This window comes from Rhyacophila brunnea, unplaced genomic scaffold (assembly GCF_057557595.1).
Source record: "Rhyacophila brunnea isolate RB1 unplaced genomic scaffold, BYU_Rbru_1.0 scaffold_17, whole genome shotgun sequence".
NCBI lineage: Eukaryota > Metazoa > Arthropoda > Insecta > Trichoptera > Rhyacophilidae > Rhyacophila > Rhyacophila brunnea.
In genome coordinates this window covers 11,748,378-11,764,652 of record NW_028232827.1, presented here as the reverse complement: position 1 = coordinate 11,764,652, position 16,275 = coordinate 11,748,378, and the positions used below count along the sequence as shown (strand labels likewise).

At 34.6% G+C, this 16,275-nt stretch overlaps 1 protein-coding gene across 3 annotated transcripts in view; it reads left to right on the top strand.

Annotated features, from left to right (window-relative positions):
• Positions 1–16,275, top strand: part of LOC147073686 (HEAT repeat-containing protein 6) — a 46,110-nt gene that overhangs the window by 27,405 nt on the left and 2,430 nt on the right. For 2 of the 3 annotated variants that reach the window (XM_085944133.1, XM_085944131.1), the window contains 11 exons: positions 4,488–4,696; positions 7,269–7,498; positions 8,107–8,504; positions 9,235–9,442; positions 9,998–10,164; positions 10,342–10,464; positions 11,335–11,459; positions 12,880–12,967; positions 13,833–14,057; positions 14,489–14,704; positions 15,150–15,551. In XM_085944133.1, the coding sequence (XP_085800259.1) occupies positions 4,488–4,696; positions 7,269–7,498; positions 8,107–8,504; positions 9,235–9,442; positions 9,998–10,164; positions 10,342–10,464; positions 11,335–11,459; positions 12,880–12,967; positions 13,833–14,057; positions 14,489–14,704; positions 15,150–15,407 (2,247 nt within the window). In that variant the 3' untranslated portion in view covers positions 15,408–15,551. Of the gene's footprint in view, positions 1–4,487; positions 4,697–7,268; positions 7,499–8,106; positions 8,505–9,234; positions 9,443–9,997; positions 10,165–10,341; positions 10,465–11,334; positions 11,460–12,879; positions 12,968–13,832; positions 14,058–14,488; positions 14,705–15,149; positions 15,552–16,275 lie in introns of those variants that run through there. The other variant, XM_085944132.1, reaches the window with a different exon arrangement.

Sequence of the window (16,275 nt, the reverse complement as noted above, 5' to 3'; positions counted from 1 at the left end):
CAACTGACCTTGCTTTTACTATACTGTGCTGTTGCTGCACTGGTTGGGAAGCACTGCTATAATGTATTGTGAAATAAAAATAGTAATAGTAGGTACATAATAAAAAAATATTCTAAAAACTTGTAAATTAACCCAAAATAAAATACTTAATAAAAGAAAATCTTCAAAATTAACTCACTCCCGAGATGTATATTCTAAATATTTAACTCACTAATCAAAGGGTTAAGGTTTCCGCAGACTCGAATGTACTGGTATTATGATCTAAGCATTCCAATCATTAATCAAGCAATGCCCAGAGACGGGTACTTCGAACTGCGGAATCACTTTCATTTTGCAGATAACACTGCTGACCGCACAGGCTGCACAGATAAACTTTGGAAGATTAGTCCCTTTTTAAGTGAGGTTCTAAAAAAATGCCATACTTTGCCCAGACCTGCTCATAACTCCATCGACGAGCAAATGATGCCGTTCACTGGCCGCTGTAGACACAGGCAATTTGTGCTTAACAAGCCAAATCCTGTAGGCCTTAAAAATTTTGTTCTCGCGGCCAGAGATGGATTAGTGATAGATTTTCACATATATGTAGGGAAGGGAACGGTATCAGATGGAGATATGAAGCAGTTCGGTCTGGGCGCAAGTGTGGTCAAGTTACTCTGCCGGACTCTCCCCAATCCTCCTGCATTGTCTATACTGATCGTTTTTTCACTAGTTTGAAGCTCGCCGATTCGTTACTTCAAGACAAAATATTCTTAACTGGAACTGTCAGAAGTAATAGAATCGGCGATATGATTAAGAAATTAAAAAAACGATAAGGCAATGCAGAGGGGAGATTGGGATGAGAAGGTTCGGTAGGATGACAAAGTCTGTGTAGTCAAGTGGAAAGATAATAAATCCGTGTTATTATTTTCCACTGCGGTCGGCAGTACTCCTGTTGGTACCTGCATGCGATGGTCGAAGGAAGTAAAGAGGAAGATAAGTGCCACTCAGCCGGCCATTGTAAAGCACTACAATATGTCGATGGGTGGCATTGATCTTTGCGATCGGATAATTGCTTATTACAGGACTGCGATGAAGACATGCAAATGGCCTGTGAGGGTTTTTAACCACTTTGTGGACTTGGCGGTGGTAAACTGTTGGCTAATGTATATGCGGAATTGTAAACTAGAAAATGTACCCTGAAAGGATATTATGGGACTGTTGTCGTACTGAATCAGATTAGCGAAAGCTATGATTCGGTATGAAGATCGGGTAGCCAACATTTTAACACTGCCAGCACGAGGTCGGCCAAGAAACATGTCGACATCGCAGGTAGACACAGAGCCACCAGCTCGCAGGAGAACGGTTGTCCCCCAACCGATCGCTGAGGTACGTTTGGACAGCGTTGGCCACCATTCAGCATCCGTGTGCAGATACCCTGGATGCAAGTCCCGCACCAGGTATATTTGCATAAAATGCAATATATACGTGTGCACAAAATTTTGCTTTGAGCTGTATCACACAGTATAGGATGCAGCTCAAAGCAATTTTAAAGTACATATTTAGGGTTTTATTTCATAATTTTAACTAATTTTAAGTGTAAATATATTTAATTATCCTATTTATAATGTTTTTGTATTGTTTTTATTGTGTAATGTTCTATTAAAATTGACCATTCCTATGAACAAGTTGTTTTCTTTACCTTCCCTAAGTTTATAGAGTAGGTAATATTCATCTGCAGTGTGACCTGGTATGTGCATATAGTATATTTTACTTTATAAAATAAAAAAAACTTAAAAAAATTTTTTTTTGTTAATAGACTAATACTTCTCTTCCATAAAATCAAAGAAATATTTTTTTCGATGGCTGGTTCTCCCTCGGGTCTCAAGAGGTTATATTAGAATATATTATTATATTCTTAAATAATATGTAAATGAATTTTTGTCAAAGAGATTGGACTCCTCCCCCAGAGGTAGCACACAAATGTCAGTGTGTACTCGTTTTGTGAGAGAAAGTTCTACTTCTCTGAAATTAGGTACACTTTGCTGCAAATGGGCCATACTTGGACATAAAAACGCCCCACTGAGTATTTTTTTTATCAACACAAGCTTACAACCAATTTATGATAAACGTATTTTCATTATAAAAAGTTCCCGCAATAAAAACTTTATAAGGATTCAGGGTAAGAAAAAATAATGCAAATGGATGTAAGTATTTTATTTTTAATAACACAAAAAACACAATAATATTACGAAAAATTATACACAAATCAGTTAATAGCAAATGGTTAAATATTGGAATAAGACATATGGTCTTGTTTTTACATATTGTTCTATATAAAATAACATAGCATTATTGTTTAGATAAAACGGTTAAATAAATAACACAAATAATTACAGTTAATTACAAACAAATAAAAATTATTATATTACCTACATATTTACACATGTGTATTTTGAAAATATTTTATGAAATAAAAATATAACATGGGTTCGTTTTTGACATATTGTGTATAAAATTACTTGTTTATACAAACCTATTAGAGACAAAATACAGGTAGGTATGTTGAAAATTTGATTTTATAGTTAATTACAATATTTTATCTATTTAACACACTTTTTTAACTCTCATTTAACTTTAACACTCATTTAACTTTAACACTCATTTAACGTCAATTTCCGAGAAATGCTTCCCACACAGTAATGAATATTTAGATGGCACCCAGCTCTCCCGCCCGACTGCATCAATCCACAATTTCCGAAGAACTTCATTTTTCGGAAATCTGAAATAATTTTATTTATACCTATAACATTATAAAATTGCTACATATACTCCATTACATACTTCATATAAATACAATTTTTTGTTTGGTATTCTTAAAAATATATTTAACTCTGAAATGAAATATAAAATCTATGTAAATAATGAATGTCATTAACTAGCACTAACAGTTTTTACTTTGAAAAAGACATCGTATATTTTGGGTTCAAAATAATATTATGCATACGGCCCTGGATTTTTCGCAATAAACAACCATTTGACGCTTGATGTAAAAGTTTTGAATTGTTATTGTAAAAGATCTTTTAGGAAAAACTATCAATGTATAAATAATTAATAGTATGCATATTGTTCCGAAATGCTGTTACTCATTTGTATTCTTCCATTAATAAACATTTTTTTACCGAATAATTACGTAAAAGAATAACAATATCATATCCGCCGTGTTGTTTTACCACACGAACTTGAAGTAGCTCCAGAATACCAACATTACCAACTGTCTTTCTCCGATTCGTATTTTTTAGTACATAAATGATAGCGTGTTCCCTCTCCAGTCTTTCAATCTCTTTGATTTTTGTCTAGCAATTTTTTTCATCTAGAATTCCATTCCACTGGCAACTTTAATTTACTTTTAAAATTAGTTATGGTAACTCACTGCCATCTGGTTGAAACTGACCAAAGTTTTTAGTAACAGATTTTTAGAAATTCATGGTAGATGCCTTTAAATATAAATAAATGGCGTAAAAGTCACATTATATGTGATATTTAGGCAAAGACATCGCCTTAAGTAGCTTATTGATTTAGGAGTTCCTCTAAAACAGTGGTTTTCAAATTCTTTATTTTACGACTTTACCTACCCTTATACCCCACCCCGTTTACACGTGCATAGATTTACTGTGCACAGTAAGAAAATGTATGGGGAAACATGTATTATCATGCAGTTGGCAAGATTGCGTCCATGAATCAAACAAGTTTGGAAACTTCCGAATTGTGATGATTTATTACGCGCAAGTAAGATTATTTTCGATCTGCGCCTGTGCAGTAGAGCGATAGGGGCGAACATGCCGGTAAAAAAATGAACTACTCATTTTGAGCTTAACCGATTTTCAATACGACCTGTCAGATAGTAGTATAAAATGACAACCTCGCGTCTCGCTTACTCTTGAAGAATGGGATTGGAGAGACAGTCAGCACTTTTACATGTAAACAGTTATTGTCATGATAGTTTAAAATAAGCACGATTGCCGACAGTAATTACAGTACAATCGACAGTACAGGCGCTATTAGTTTGTAAAAAGGAAGTTTCTCGTCTCAGTTTGAATACCACTGCAATATAATATAAAATGATCAAATTAATTTATCGACTTCATCTATTAAAGCTAACCACTAGTTGTGTGAAACATACTTTTTATGAATTTGAATTAAATCTCATGTTCACGATAGCTCCATTGAGAAGTCATAGACAAGTGATGTAATATCATTATTATATATATATTTACTTTTGATTCATTTCTGTATTGAAAGCTGTAAATATTTAACAAATTGAGTATGGACATGTATTATTATTAGGGATATCTATGGAATAGTTTTTTCCTAGTGAGTGGTAAATCAAAAACCATAATAATATTATATAACTTCAAATGGTAGAAAAATTAGTAACATGCACTTTGACATAATACTGCACTGCCGTGATACAATAAAATATTACCTATCCTATTATTTTCTACTTGTAGTCATCAGAGAAGCATGTGATATTCGGCTACTGGTGGTCGTTACTTCCCGGAGATATATCGGGGGCGAGTTCAGGTCATGGACACGGCGGTGGAGGGCTGGCCCTCTGTGTTCAGAAAGAATCCACAGCATCTGGGCGGGCTGCGGCTCTTACCAGTCTTCTCTCATTGCTTACTGTCTCCAGGACATATCTCGCTCAAGCTGAAACTAGGTATGTATTCAACATTGAATTTTATTCATTCACTCATATAGCGGCAGGGTGTTTGAGACAGAATAAAAATATTCACAGTAACAAACATTTTCACATTCTCAAGAAACAGTTATCGTTGGTTATATTAACTTGGTGGATGGCAGATTTAATCCCTATTTACAAATCTACTGATATGTATTTTTGAATTTGTAACTCGATGTTCGACTTGTACCGAAACTAAAACATTCACACATTAATACAATTAAAGGGTACACAGCAAAAACTGGCTCATCGCATTTTTTCATTTTTGAGATTTAAATGCCAATTTGTTCAACAGAGGAAGTGCTCAAGAATGGTATCATTAAAACTACCAAAATCGATTTCATTGCTTCATAAATGAAGAGAGAAGAAAGTGTAGTCAAGGCAAAAATCAGCTCATTCTGTATAAAACTGTACAAATACGGGCTCATTGCATCATAAACTAAACACAAACGAGCTGATCACAAATTCATCGCTATTTTCACTTTCATTATATTTCAAAATAAATGAGAAATCAACATATAAATACTTTTACTTAATATTAAACCCATTTTCCAACCAATAATAATTTCATTCTTCTTTATGCCTCTTCTGCATAATTATCATTTTGTCAATGACCTGTTTTTGCCATGTACCCTTAAATTAATATAATCTGTGAGAAGACAGACTACGTCAATTATTATTGTACATAGAAAGGCATCCAAATACACTAAACTATAACCAACAACTTCTATTAAGATAAACCACAAAAATTGCATGTTTTACGAATTTACTGAAATGTCTAGTACTGAGTATGTATGACTACTATATTATAATATACAATGCTGTCGTGATTTCGTTCAACGATTTACGAAGTATTAATTATCTGTGGTTATACTGACTATCTATTCTACCACACTATAATGCCTTGTTCGGACTGAGCCAGTGATTTAGTGAAGTAGCGAGTGATTTGGTAAAAAACCGTGTCTGAACAGACAAATTTAGTCCAGTAGTTTAGTAAAATGGTCAGTCAATCCGATCCATTTTATTCTATTATTTCTGGCGAGTAGCGATCCCCACCACCTCTCACTATATACTAAACAAGCCACAAACCAAGTCTGAACAGGCGAGTGCATTAGTTGTCGGCTGCCGTAGGAATGGCACAGCTATATTTATAACATCTATGGGCACAGCGTTGAAACAAAGATTACTACACGAAAAAACATAACTTATATTATTATACTTCAATGCGACAAAAAGTCGCGAACGTGTGTTGATAGATCCGTAGATAAATGGCGATATTTCACAGAAAGCTTGTTGTTATTGAGGATAGGTAAAGAGGTACACATTATCTTATGATTATTATATATATTATATTATTATATATAATTATTATATTCATTTATTATTCCGTTTAGGTACATTGTACACTCAGTATGAAGGATATTATGTCATGTCAGTAGGTAGTGTGGATAATTTGTTGATTAAAACTTTGATAAATAATGGAAATATTTCACAGAAAACTTGTTGTTATTGAAAGTAGGTAAAGACGTAGGTAGGTAGGTACACATTATCGTAGTGTTCATAAGAATAATAATTATAAGTTATATTCATTTATCATCTGTTTATATTTTTTATAGTCAGTAAGGACAATGGAGCATAAAATCAGGGGCGGATCAAGTCAAGCGGACGCCCTGAGCGGTAAAAATTTCGGGCCCCCCAAATTCAAGTTAGAAAAAAAGTTTTATGCGTAGAAACACTCATTAATTTATTAACATAAAATATAACAAAGGTAATAGAAATAAAATAAAAAAAACATGTTTTAAATAAATTTTCGTCTTGCAAATTCGTCAATTATTTTGGCAGTGTCAATTCGGTTTAAAATTTCTTGCTCTATATACAAAATTAAATCTTTTTCTCCCATAGTACTTCTCAAATAATTTTTTGCACGCTTTAAAACAGAAACGATCTTTCACCTGATGCGTTAGATAAGGGGATTGTTAAAAAAATATTTCTACATTTGGGAATGTGTAAGACATTTCTTTGGCGGTTCGATAGATGTCTGGTGTGGTTTTAATATTGTGCATAAAGTACCTATTTATTACCTAAACAAACTACAAAAATACATAGGTAAGCATACAAAAATTTATGCAACCACAAAAATATAATAGGTAGGTATCCTATGTAAATTAGTATTCATCATTAGTATCAATAGGAATTTGGAGCATAAATCGATTTAATTCAACAACGCCGTTTTTGCATAGTGTAATTTGAATTATTTTTGAAGTTACGACAGACGGCAGCACTCTCGTGTCGCGCGAATGGTGTCCGTTTGAAATATCCGTCGCTCAGCGCTCTCGACGCTCTATTCATTTTGACGCGTCACTCACTAATGAACTGTGTTCTGACACTTTTCAGTTACTAATTCACTAATTCACTCGCCACTCTACTATATCACTCGCCCAGTCCGTACCGGCCTTAACTTGTCAGAAATGCCATTCATTGCTGTAATACTTCAGTATAGTCCAAGTTTTTTGAGCTGCATTATAAATTTCTTATAATGTGCTTTTTTCAGTAAACGAGCAATGACTTCATTCACCCCGTTCTCTGTGACTTTGGGCCACACCCTAGAAAATCTGCACACGCTGCTTTGCTACTCTTTGTCCAATGAAAGATCGGTTCGGGTGTTGGTTGTGACTCTCAAGTGTGTGGTTGCCTGCATCCAGGCTACGCCTTACAAGAAACTAGATGGGACGTTGCTCATTGGTATCGTTAAGAATGTGAAGAAACTTCTGACTCATAAAGGTATACTTTACTGGTGACTATTTATAAATGGCATAAATAAAGCTGACATCAGAATCTGTCAAGTTATTGTTGTATTTCTACGCTGAAACCAGAGTGATGTATCTGTAATGAATAACAGCCCATTTTAGATAAATTTAGATTTAGATTAACGTGTCCAAATGCGACAAAAATTAAACATTTTACATTGCTTTGTGATCTCATTTACATTGTGATGGGAAACTGTACCCGGAATTCTCAACATCAATGTATTTCATCACATCTTCACTTCCATTAAAGATTCTCCGCATACTCACAACGACACATTCACATAGTCTCCATGATATATTTGACGTAAAAGACAAAATAGCCAAAATACGGAATATATAATTACATACATATTATTATTATGGCTTGTCTTTGATGCGTTGAATGTATGGTGTACTAAATTCAAATGTCAACTGGCGATTTCTGTTTTGTTATTGTCAATGTCTTGCTATTTACATCGCTAGTCGACTGATTTGAAATCAAAGCAATCCAACATGTCATGTTTGCGGTTGATAACAGGTACAATTATTATTTACACTTGTCGATTGGTTAGCTTGCTTAAATGTGATATTTCTTAATTTCAGATTGGACAATTCAGGTGGCAGCACTGATTGTTATGGGATGCGTTGTGTCAGTTGATCCCTTCGTTCCAGAAATAATGAATATGCTTCTGACTTCATACACGTCAAATATAATCGCCGCAGATACCTCATCAAAAGTCATTTATGAGGAAAAGTCTAAATCTCACAGCGTAATTAAAAAAACACACCAAGACACAGTCTGCAGTGATAGTGAATTTTCAGATAATGATTCTGAAGAGGAAATAATTCCTGAGAGCCAGATTGCATCTAATTTATTGAATAGCAACACGATTAACATGGCTGACTTCACGGTGTTACCTGAAACTATCGAAAAGATTAGTTGGCTAGTGGAAATATGCCTTCTAAATTTAGGGTGGACATTTAAAAATGGAAAAATGGAGGTAATAGTTATGTTTTCGTTTATTTCTGTAATATAATCTACGTATTGTTAATTTACTGCTGATTGAAAGAATTGACTGTTTTTCTTATCTGGCAATTTTCTATTCGAGCATAAAATTCTGTAATTCATTTAAGTATTTGCAACCCTATAAGCGTGTCCGGAAACTTGTACGTATGCAATTTGCCGTATCACACACACTTCACCATGAAATGTTGTATCGGAAATATATGGTCGTATATTCAAGACTGTCCTACCTCATTGGGTCGTATAGTACTGACATAAAATTCATATCTAAATAAAACATGGTTCTTGTCGGTTTACACTTTACATGAAGCCAGATGGAAACAAATTTTGAAATTAGCCGATATACTGGATTATTTGTTAGGTTAGGTTAGGTTTTCATTCTTGAATTCATGATTTTTGTCAAAATCAGCTATGTAAATTGAATTAATGTTCATATTGACTCTAATAAAATTGGAGACCGTAAAGTATACGGTCATCTCTTTCTGATAGAAAGCTCACAGTGAAATTTTTTTCGTACAACTTACAATATAACCCACTATAAGTATGGTACATATAATTCTACTCTGCCATATAAACCAACATCACTTATACAGCTTTTGATGAGAAATATAATATTTCCCCATTTGCTCTGGTTCAAACACACATTAAAACCGAACCCATGACTAATAAACAGTATTTTTTTATAAATCTGTCAATTGTTTTCACAGAGCTGTAAAATTGCGTTGATTCCAATCAGAGTGGAATCTCTGCAGGTGCTGTCGGCGATTGCTTTGCAACATTTCCAGAAGCTTCTGTCTCCGTTGGTGAGCATCATGACCATCATGCTTTCCTCTGCTCTGCGAGATCCTGTCATGGATGTTTGCTTACACGCTTCAAAGTGTGTCAGCGCTATGGGATTTGCTATGCAAAAGCTGGGTTAGTTAACTTGATTTTTTTAACTGATTAGGTATACATTGTCAAAGTGGCAAATAAGACTATACACATATGTGTGCATTCCTCCTAACCAAAGCTTCTTATGGAGCGCATGCACAATAGCACTTATTTAAATAAGTCAGCGTAATCACTAGTTGGTGTATTTTATTGATAGTAAATATTGACTAGTGACTAACAAGCTGGGTTACTGTTGTTCCGTGCAGTTATTGACGCTGACAGCTGTCAAACAATTACATTGCAAACAGAAATAGTAAATACAGTTTCTGTATTGATTACTGATTATCTATGCAAACACCAACTAAGTAGAGTAAATGATTGGCAAGCTTTTCCAATAATTATTGGTGGTCGATGAATTTGGAAAATGATGTATGTAACATGATGAGCGTGTTGTTATTTCTACAATGAATACAAATTCTGCACGGTGCATGCATTTACAATTAAATAACCGATGAAGTAACCATCAAAAAAGGTGTTCAAAGTTTATACTGATGAAAACTGTCCAAACTACATTTCAGTTTTATGTTTTATTTCTTCCAGATGAATCACCTGGCGTCTTAAGCCTGTCTGACAGTTTATTCTTCTGGACGAGTCTGTTGCGAGGATCTTTAACGGAGATCCTTCAGTCGGAGCACAACGCACCCGCCAGAGCCATCGCATGTGATTGCATCAGCAGTATTGGAGAAAAGACCTTCGTTCACCTACCGGTAAATTTCACTTTATGTATTATATGAAAAGCACTAAAAAGATAGTAATTAGTAATTTATTAATAATTAGTTGTTCTCTGTTTCTTGCATTAGTAACATTAAAATAAAATAGTGTCTATTCATTTATTAATCGTAACAATTTAATAATTAAAGGAATTGTTTCGTCATCCCATTTAGGAAAATCTAAAATTGCTCTGTGCGACTTTATTATTGGGATCCAGTGGCGATGAAGATGTTTCGATCCGCGCCGCCGCCGTCAGAGCACTTGCCGTGTGCATCATGTACCATCACTGGAGAGAGGTATATTTTTATCAGATCAGTCAGATTCATAGAGCTTCGACTATACTAGAGGGAGCGTTATGTATTCTTTATTATAACATCACTGGATTTCTGGAGCATTTTTTGTGTGGTTAGAATTGGTAGTCATTGTAGCCACAGAAAATTTATGTGTTCTAAGTTGGCCCATTGAAACCTGGCGGCATTGTTAAATGAATCTTCCAGTGTCCGTCCGATGGTATGAAAAGGACTGAATGATATGATCAATGTAGCGCCCTCTCTTAGTAGACAATTCTTACTATATTATTGACATGATTATCTTTGGCAGTCAATATTTCGGTAATATAATAAATATTTATAATAATATATGCCATTTTTGTGGTTGTGGATGTAAATAATTGAGTTACGTAGAGTCATAACTCACATTTTAAAATTTTCTTATTTTTTAGTTGTATATCCACCAGTATAAGTTGTCCGTTGAGTGTGGGCGCCACTTGTTAACATTTGACATACCATTTAATACTTTTTATACTGTAATAAGCTTAGTTCTAAATTCGAACACCTGACGATTTATGATGGTTTTGATTCCAGTGCAGGGCGAACTTAATTTTTTGTTTTGAAATTCGTAACAATAGCTGCACGTTTCATATTTTATCGAAAATTGTATTGCTTATGGTTTTTGACAGACTCAGTGTTAATTTTTTTACAAATGATTCACACACAGCTAATTTAAACGTTAGTCTTATATGTAGTACTTTTTTTTCTGCTTCACTTTTACGTATTTGGGCTCCATCTACATAGTATGTAAAGGTTTTCTTCAACATAATTGGTCAAATCATTTTTTTTTTTATTATTTTTGAGTTTTTCAATTATTTAATACAGCATTGCTTTAAGGACGCTGGTTTCCTGAGCGATTGCGGTGAATCAGTGCTACGGGTCCTGAAGGAATCCATCCCGGCAGTCAAAATCAAAGCAACATGGGCCCTTGCTAATATCACCGATGCCCTGTTGCTTAATTTGTGAGTGAATATCTTTGACTTATATCTAGAACTTAACCTTACGTACAAAATTTCAATATTAAAGTGGTCAAAACAGGACATAAAATAATGGGAAGCGCGTTATCTTTTGAGAGTGGTTTTAAGAAGGTATCTGGCCAAGAATGCATGGTATTTTTTTCAATGTATGCCAATGGCACCAAGGGGTTGGATGAATGACTGACAACATTTATTAAAAACATGAATGCGATTTTGCAATATGAACCCTTATATTAACACTTTACCCACTCCTAAAATTGCACGTTGGTAATATTTGAAATAAATCTGCAGATTTCAATTGCAAAATTAAAAACTATGTATATAACTTTTGAACCGCCTGCTAAAATTATCAAATTTTAAATGTTTATTGTGACTAATACACAAATATTAATATTGTTAGTTCAATTCAAACATTCAAAGATTTCAAAACACCAGCCTATTCATGGAAGGAATGACTTCTGGATGTTAAATCGTACTAACTTTACTAGGATCTAACATCCATTTCACTTTGAAATATCATTTATGATAACACTAAAAAAATATTACATCTAGCATACATATGGACACGAAAGGCCGTTCCGGACTGGTCGAGTAATTTAGTAACTAAATGCGTATGAACAGGCAAATTTAGTCAAGTAATTTAGTAAAATCATATAGTCGAGTCGATCCATTTTGTTCTATTTTTAGTCGACTAGCGACCCCCACTACCTCTCACTAAATACTAAACAAGCCACGAGACAAGTCTGAACAAGTTATTTTTAGTCAAGTTCATTAGTTGTCGTAGAATTTCTTCCTCAAATTCTTCTAATATAGCCATTCTAAATGAAGTTATTAACTTATTTATTTTTTTAATTATAAAAATTTCAATAAAAAGAAAATTCTATGCCGCAATTAGTTAATTGGTAGTAATTAACGTAAGAATTGGTATAATTATGGCGAATAAGTTCGCTTTCGGCAGTTAACCGATTAAATCTTGTGAATTATTCGCTGAATAAAAAAATAGTTAATTATTTATTTTTGCTTTGTTACGTTGTGCTCTGTTCATTTTGACACTTCACTCACTAATGTAGTGTTCGGATACTTTTCAGTTACTAAATCACTAAATCACTCGCCACTCGACTAAATCACCCAACGAGTCCGAACCGGCCTTTAGAGCTGTTTCACACGAGACACTGGTATCTGGCCACTGCCTATATATTTAAATGAACGCGACACTCGTGTGTCCCTGTCTGAACACGCCCATTCAGTTATGTGTAAAAGTGGAATCTCGCCACGCCGGTGGCGCCACACAGGTGTCCTGTGTGAAACGAGTCTAACACTTCACACCGAATGACACCGCACAGGCTAGCAGATTTAATTTTGTGAAAAATTCTTTTTTGTGACATTTTGCATTAAATCATTATAGAGAAGATCCTGATATTGAACCCATTGATAATAATCTGCTGGGAAGACTTCTTCATGAAAGTGTTGTAGCATCCAAAGAAAATGACAAGGTAAATGCTGTTCTATTATATTATAAAGACATTCTAGAATCTAGACAAACATAATATAACAAAAAAGGTTAGGTTTCCTGGTATGCTTGACCATTGAAAATAATATTCCATATTTATTGAAATAATTCACCAAAATCTGAGAATAAAAATGTGTTACAGTAGTATGTAACACCATTTATAATATTCTGTGATTGTTAGTTACACAATGGTGTTTTATAGAATTGAAAACATCAATATGATATTATGTATAATCAATATAAATGGACTTTGCAACTGTCGACGCTGCCTTAGTCCATCCAGTCAATTTGCACATCTTTTTAAGTTATTAGTCCCACTATTACAATCGATATCCAAAGTATGTACTACAGTAAAACCCCGTTAATACGAATACGATTAATTCGAAATTTTCATGAAAATTCATAAAATTTATTTACAGCGATTTCAAATTATTTTATAAAATTGGGATAAAAAATCTTTTTCATAAGTTTTGCTGTTTTTTTTGCTATACTATTAAAATTTTGTTTCGATTTTCTGTCCCGTTTATTTTGAATTGTTTTAATGTACAATATAACCCCCTACATATGGGGGGTTTTCTGTATTGTGACCAGCACATCATGGCTACGTGCAGAACTATTCCTGCCTTTGGTAATGCCAATTGAGTGGGCAATAACTATGTTCAACCAAATTGCTTCAAATATTGATATATTCCACTTGCATGAGTGAGTTTACGTGGACTTTGTTTTAAATTCAATGATTTCGTTTTGTGTGTACTCGACTTGTTTTCATAATTTGACTTTTGATGTGTTGGCCAAAATATAGAAGTCACAATGTACCACTACATTGATGTTATTGTTATTTATTGCAGATAAAAATGAATGCAGTTCGTGCAATTGGCAACATTATGCTTTTGTTGAACGAGAATCATTTAAAATGTAATTCCCGACTTCAGTCGACCACTCTTGCCGCCATTGAGAGACTAATTTTCTGCGCCTCAAACGGGAACAACATGAAAGTGCGCTGGAATGCTTGTCATGCATTGGGAAAGACAATGAGGAACGAGACATTATTTGTCCACTTTAAGAAATTACAAGTAATTCCAGATTCACCATTATTTACTTTTTTAGTGCTAACACCGCGACTGGCGCGTTTGGAGTACTTGGCCATTAGATATAATTAATACAGTTACATGATACATCACAATGGTATGGATAGCGTGCTTATCGTTAGGCCTTGTCTCGCACACCAAAATTATCTCAATTACAGTTTTTCAGACATGATTTGACATTACGAGCAAATTATAATATGATTGCCGCCTATTCTCAACTGGTGACCTTAAAGGATCTTTTCAGGTACTTATGGGGCAAAAACCATCGCTTCATGTAACATCATGCCTGCCTTGAAAACGTGATGATTTTGAAATCCCTTTCCCAAACATTTTTTTTAAGGTTAATGTTATGAAAAATTATAATAATATATAAGTCAAATTAAAATTTATAATAAATACTATGACAATTATTCCAGATCAACCTTTTCACTTGCCTCTGTGACCTGATTGAAAAATGTCGCAATTTGAAAGTGAGGTCGCACGCGGCGGCCGCTTTAAGATCGCCCGGCACACGTCAGCTGTATGGAGCCGCTCTCGGCCAGGTGTGGTCTTCCGTGCTAGGTGCCATGGACAGCGTCAGGCACACCGATGACTTTACAGAATACTTGCACAAGGATCATTTGGTTGAGCAGGTAATGGACTTGCAGCCTTGTTACACGTTTCTTCAGACTTTAACGGATTTGTATACTATATTTAATTATGAAGTAGCAATTGTTAGCTCTTCGCCCAACTCATTGAGTCCTAGCACTAGATTGTAGAAACAACATACATTTTTTTGCCAGGTTGCGGGATCAAATCTATTTCCCACCTTCAGAGAGAAAGGTTTCATACTACATTTCATGCCATATTCTCTGCAATAAGAAGTGTGCTTTATCCCAGCTCACAGTGCAGGGAAAGTACAAGACAGTAAAACGAAATTGTCTTGGCTACGTAACCTTCTTAAATGACTCCACGTCCAAGGTGTCAGTGATCTGATGCAACTGAACCAGGATAGAGAGATGCTCTGCAATTTGGTCACCTGCCTTTGATAGAAGATAAAAGAAGAAGAAATCATTTTTAAAGTTATTACTTTTACAGCTGTGCGTCACTCTCTCACACCTGACCTGCCTGTTGACAACCGATGATCTTTCGGACATCTTGGAAGCGACAAGCTTCCACTGGGAATGTGCCGAGCAGCTCCTCAAGCAAGTTGCGCAGAGAACCGAACCACAGAGCGACACCTGCACCAAATTGTTGGAAGCCGCTAAATTTGTTACCACTGGACTAATTTTTAACACCGAGAGACAAAAAGATTGTCTGAATATCTTACAAAATATGTTCATTTGGGAAACATAGCTTTAATAAACTAATTATTTGTATAATGCACTGACCTCAATAATAGACTGCCACTTATTTTTAACCTTTTTATCGCGACATAATTTCGCTCATGTACTTGTTCGGGCGCGCTGCGATTTTTACGATTCATAAATCATACCGAAACGTCATTAAAAATGTACCTAAAAATCCACTGAGTGGCTCTAGCTATAATAAAACATTCCTTTTAATTTTACAGCATGTGAAAATAAACAAAAAGATCGTAAATTAAGCAACAGAGCTTTAAGAAATTCTGTCATACATAATAAAGCACGCTTGGAGTACATACCGCAGAGTGAAGTGGCCTCTATGATACCGGATAAGTGGTAGACACTTGCGCCGATGATTAATGTTCACACGTTTTTTAACACCAACACAGAACGCACACAATCGTTATTGTTATATTATTTCCTTACAACTTGGTCTCATATTTCAGTCACACCTAATTAATGTTTATGGCTTAACTATATTTCAAAAATTGATTTTGTCATGGTAGTCATAAAAACAGGGCACAGAGCATAAAGCGACATCACATGCTTCACACATAATGTTCGTCATTTTTCTTTTTTTATCTTTAGTAGTTGAAGCAATACACACACGACATCTTCGATATGGTTTTGTTTTATTTACTGTTGGAGGAATTTTACGGGGTAAATGTCTTAGGAGTTCTGTTTTTAAAATTCTTTTTGGGTTATTAACTACACGAGTAGTTTGTGATGTCGATGGTCTTGAGGCACTGCCATATGTTTCGATTAATTGCCGGATTACGTTTAATTGAAATTCAGCTAAACTAATTTTTTTACCGGTGATAACTTTGTAAAGTATGCTACTATTTAATAAAAATAAATCT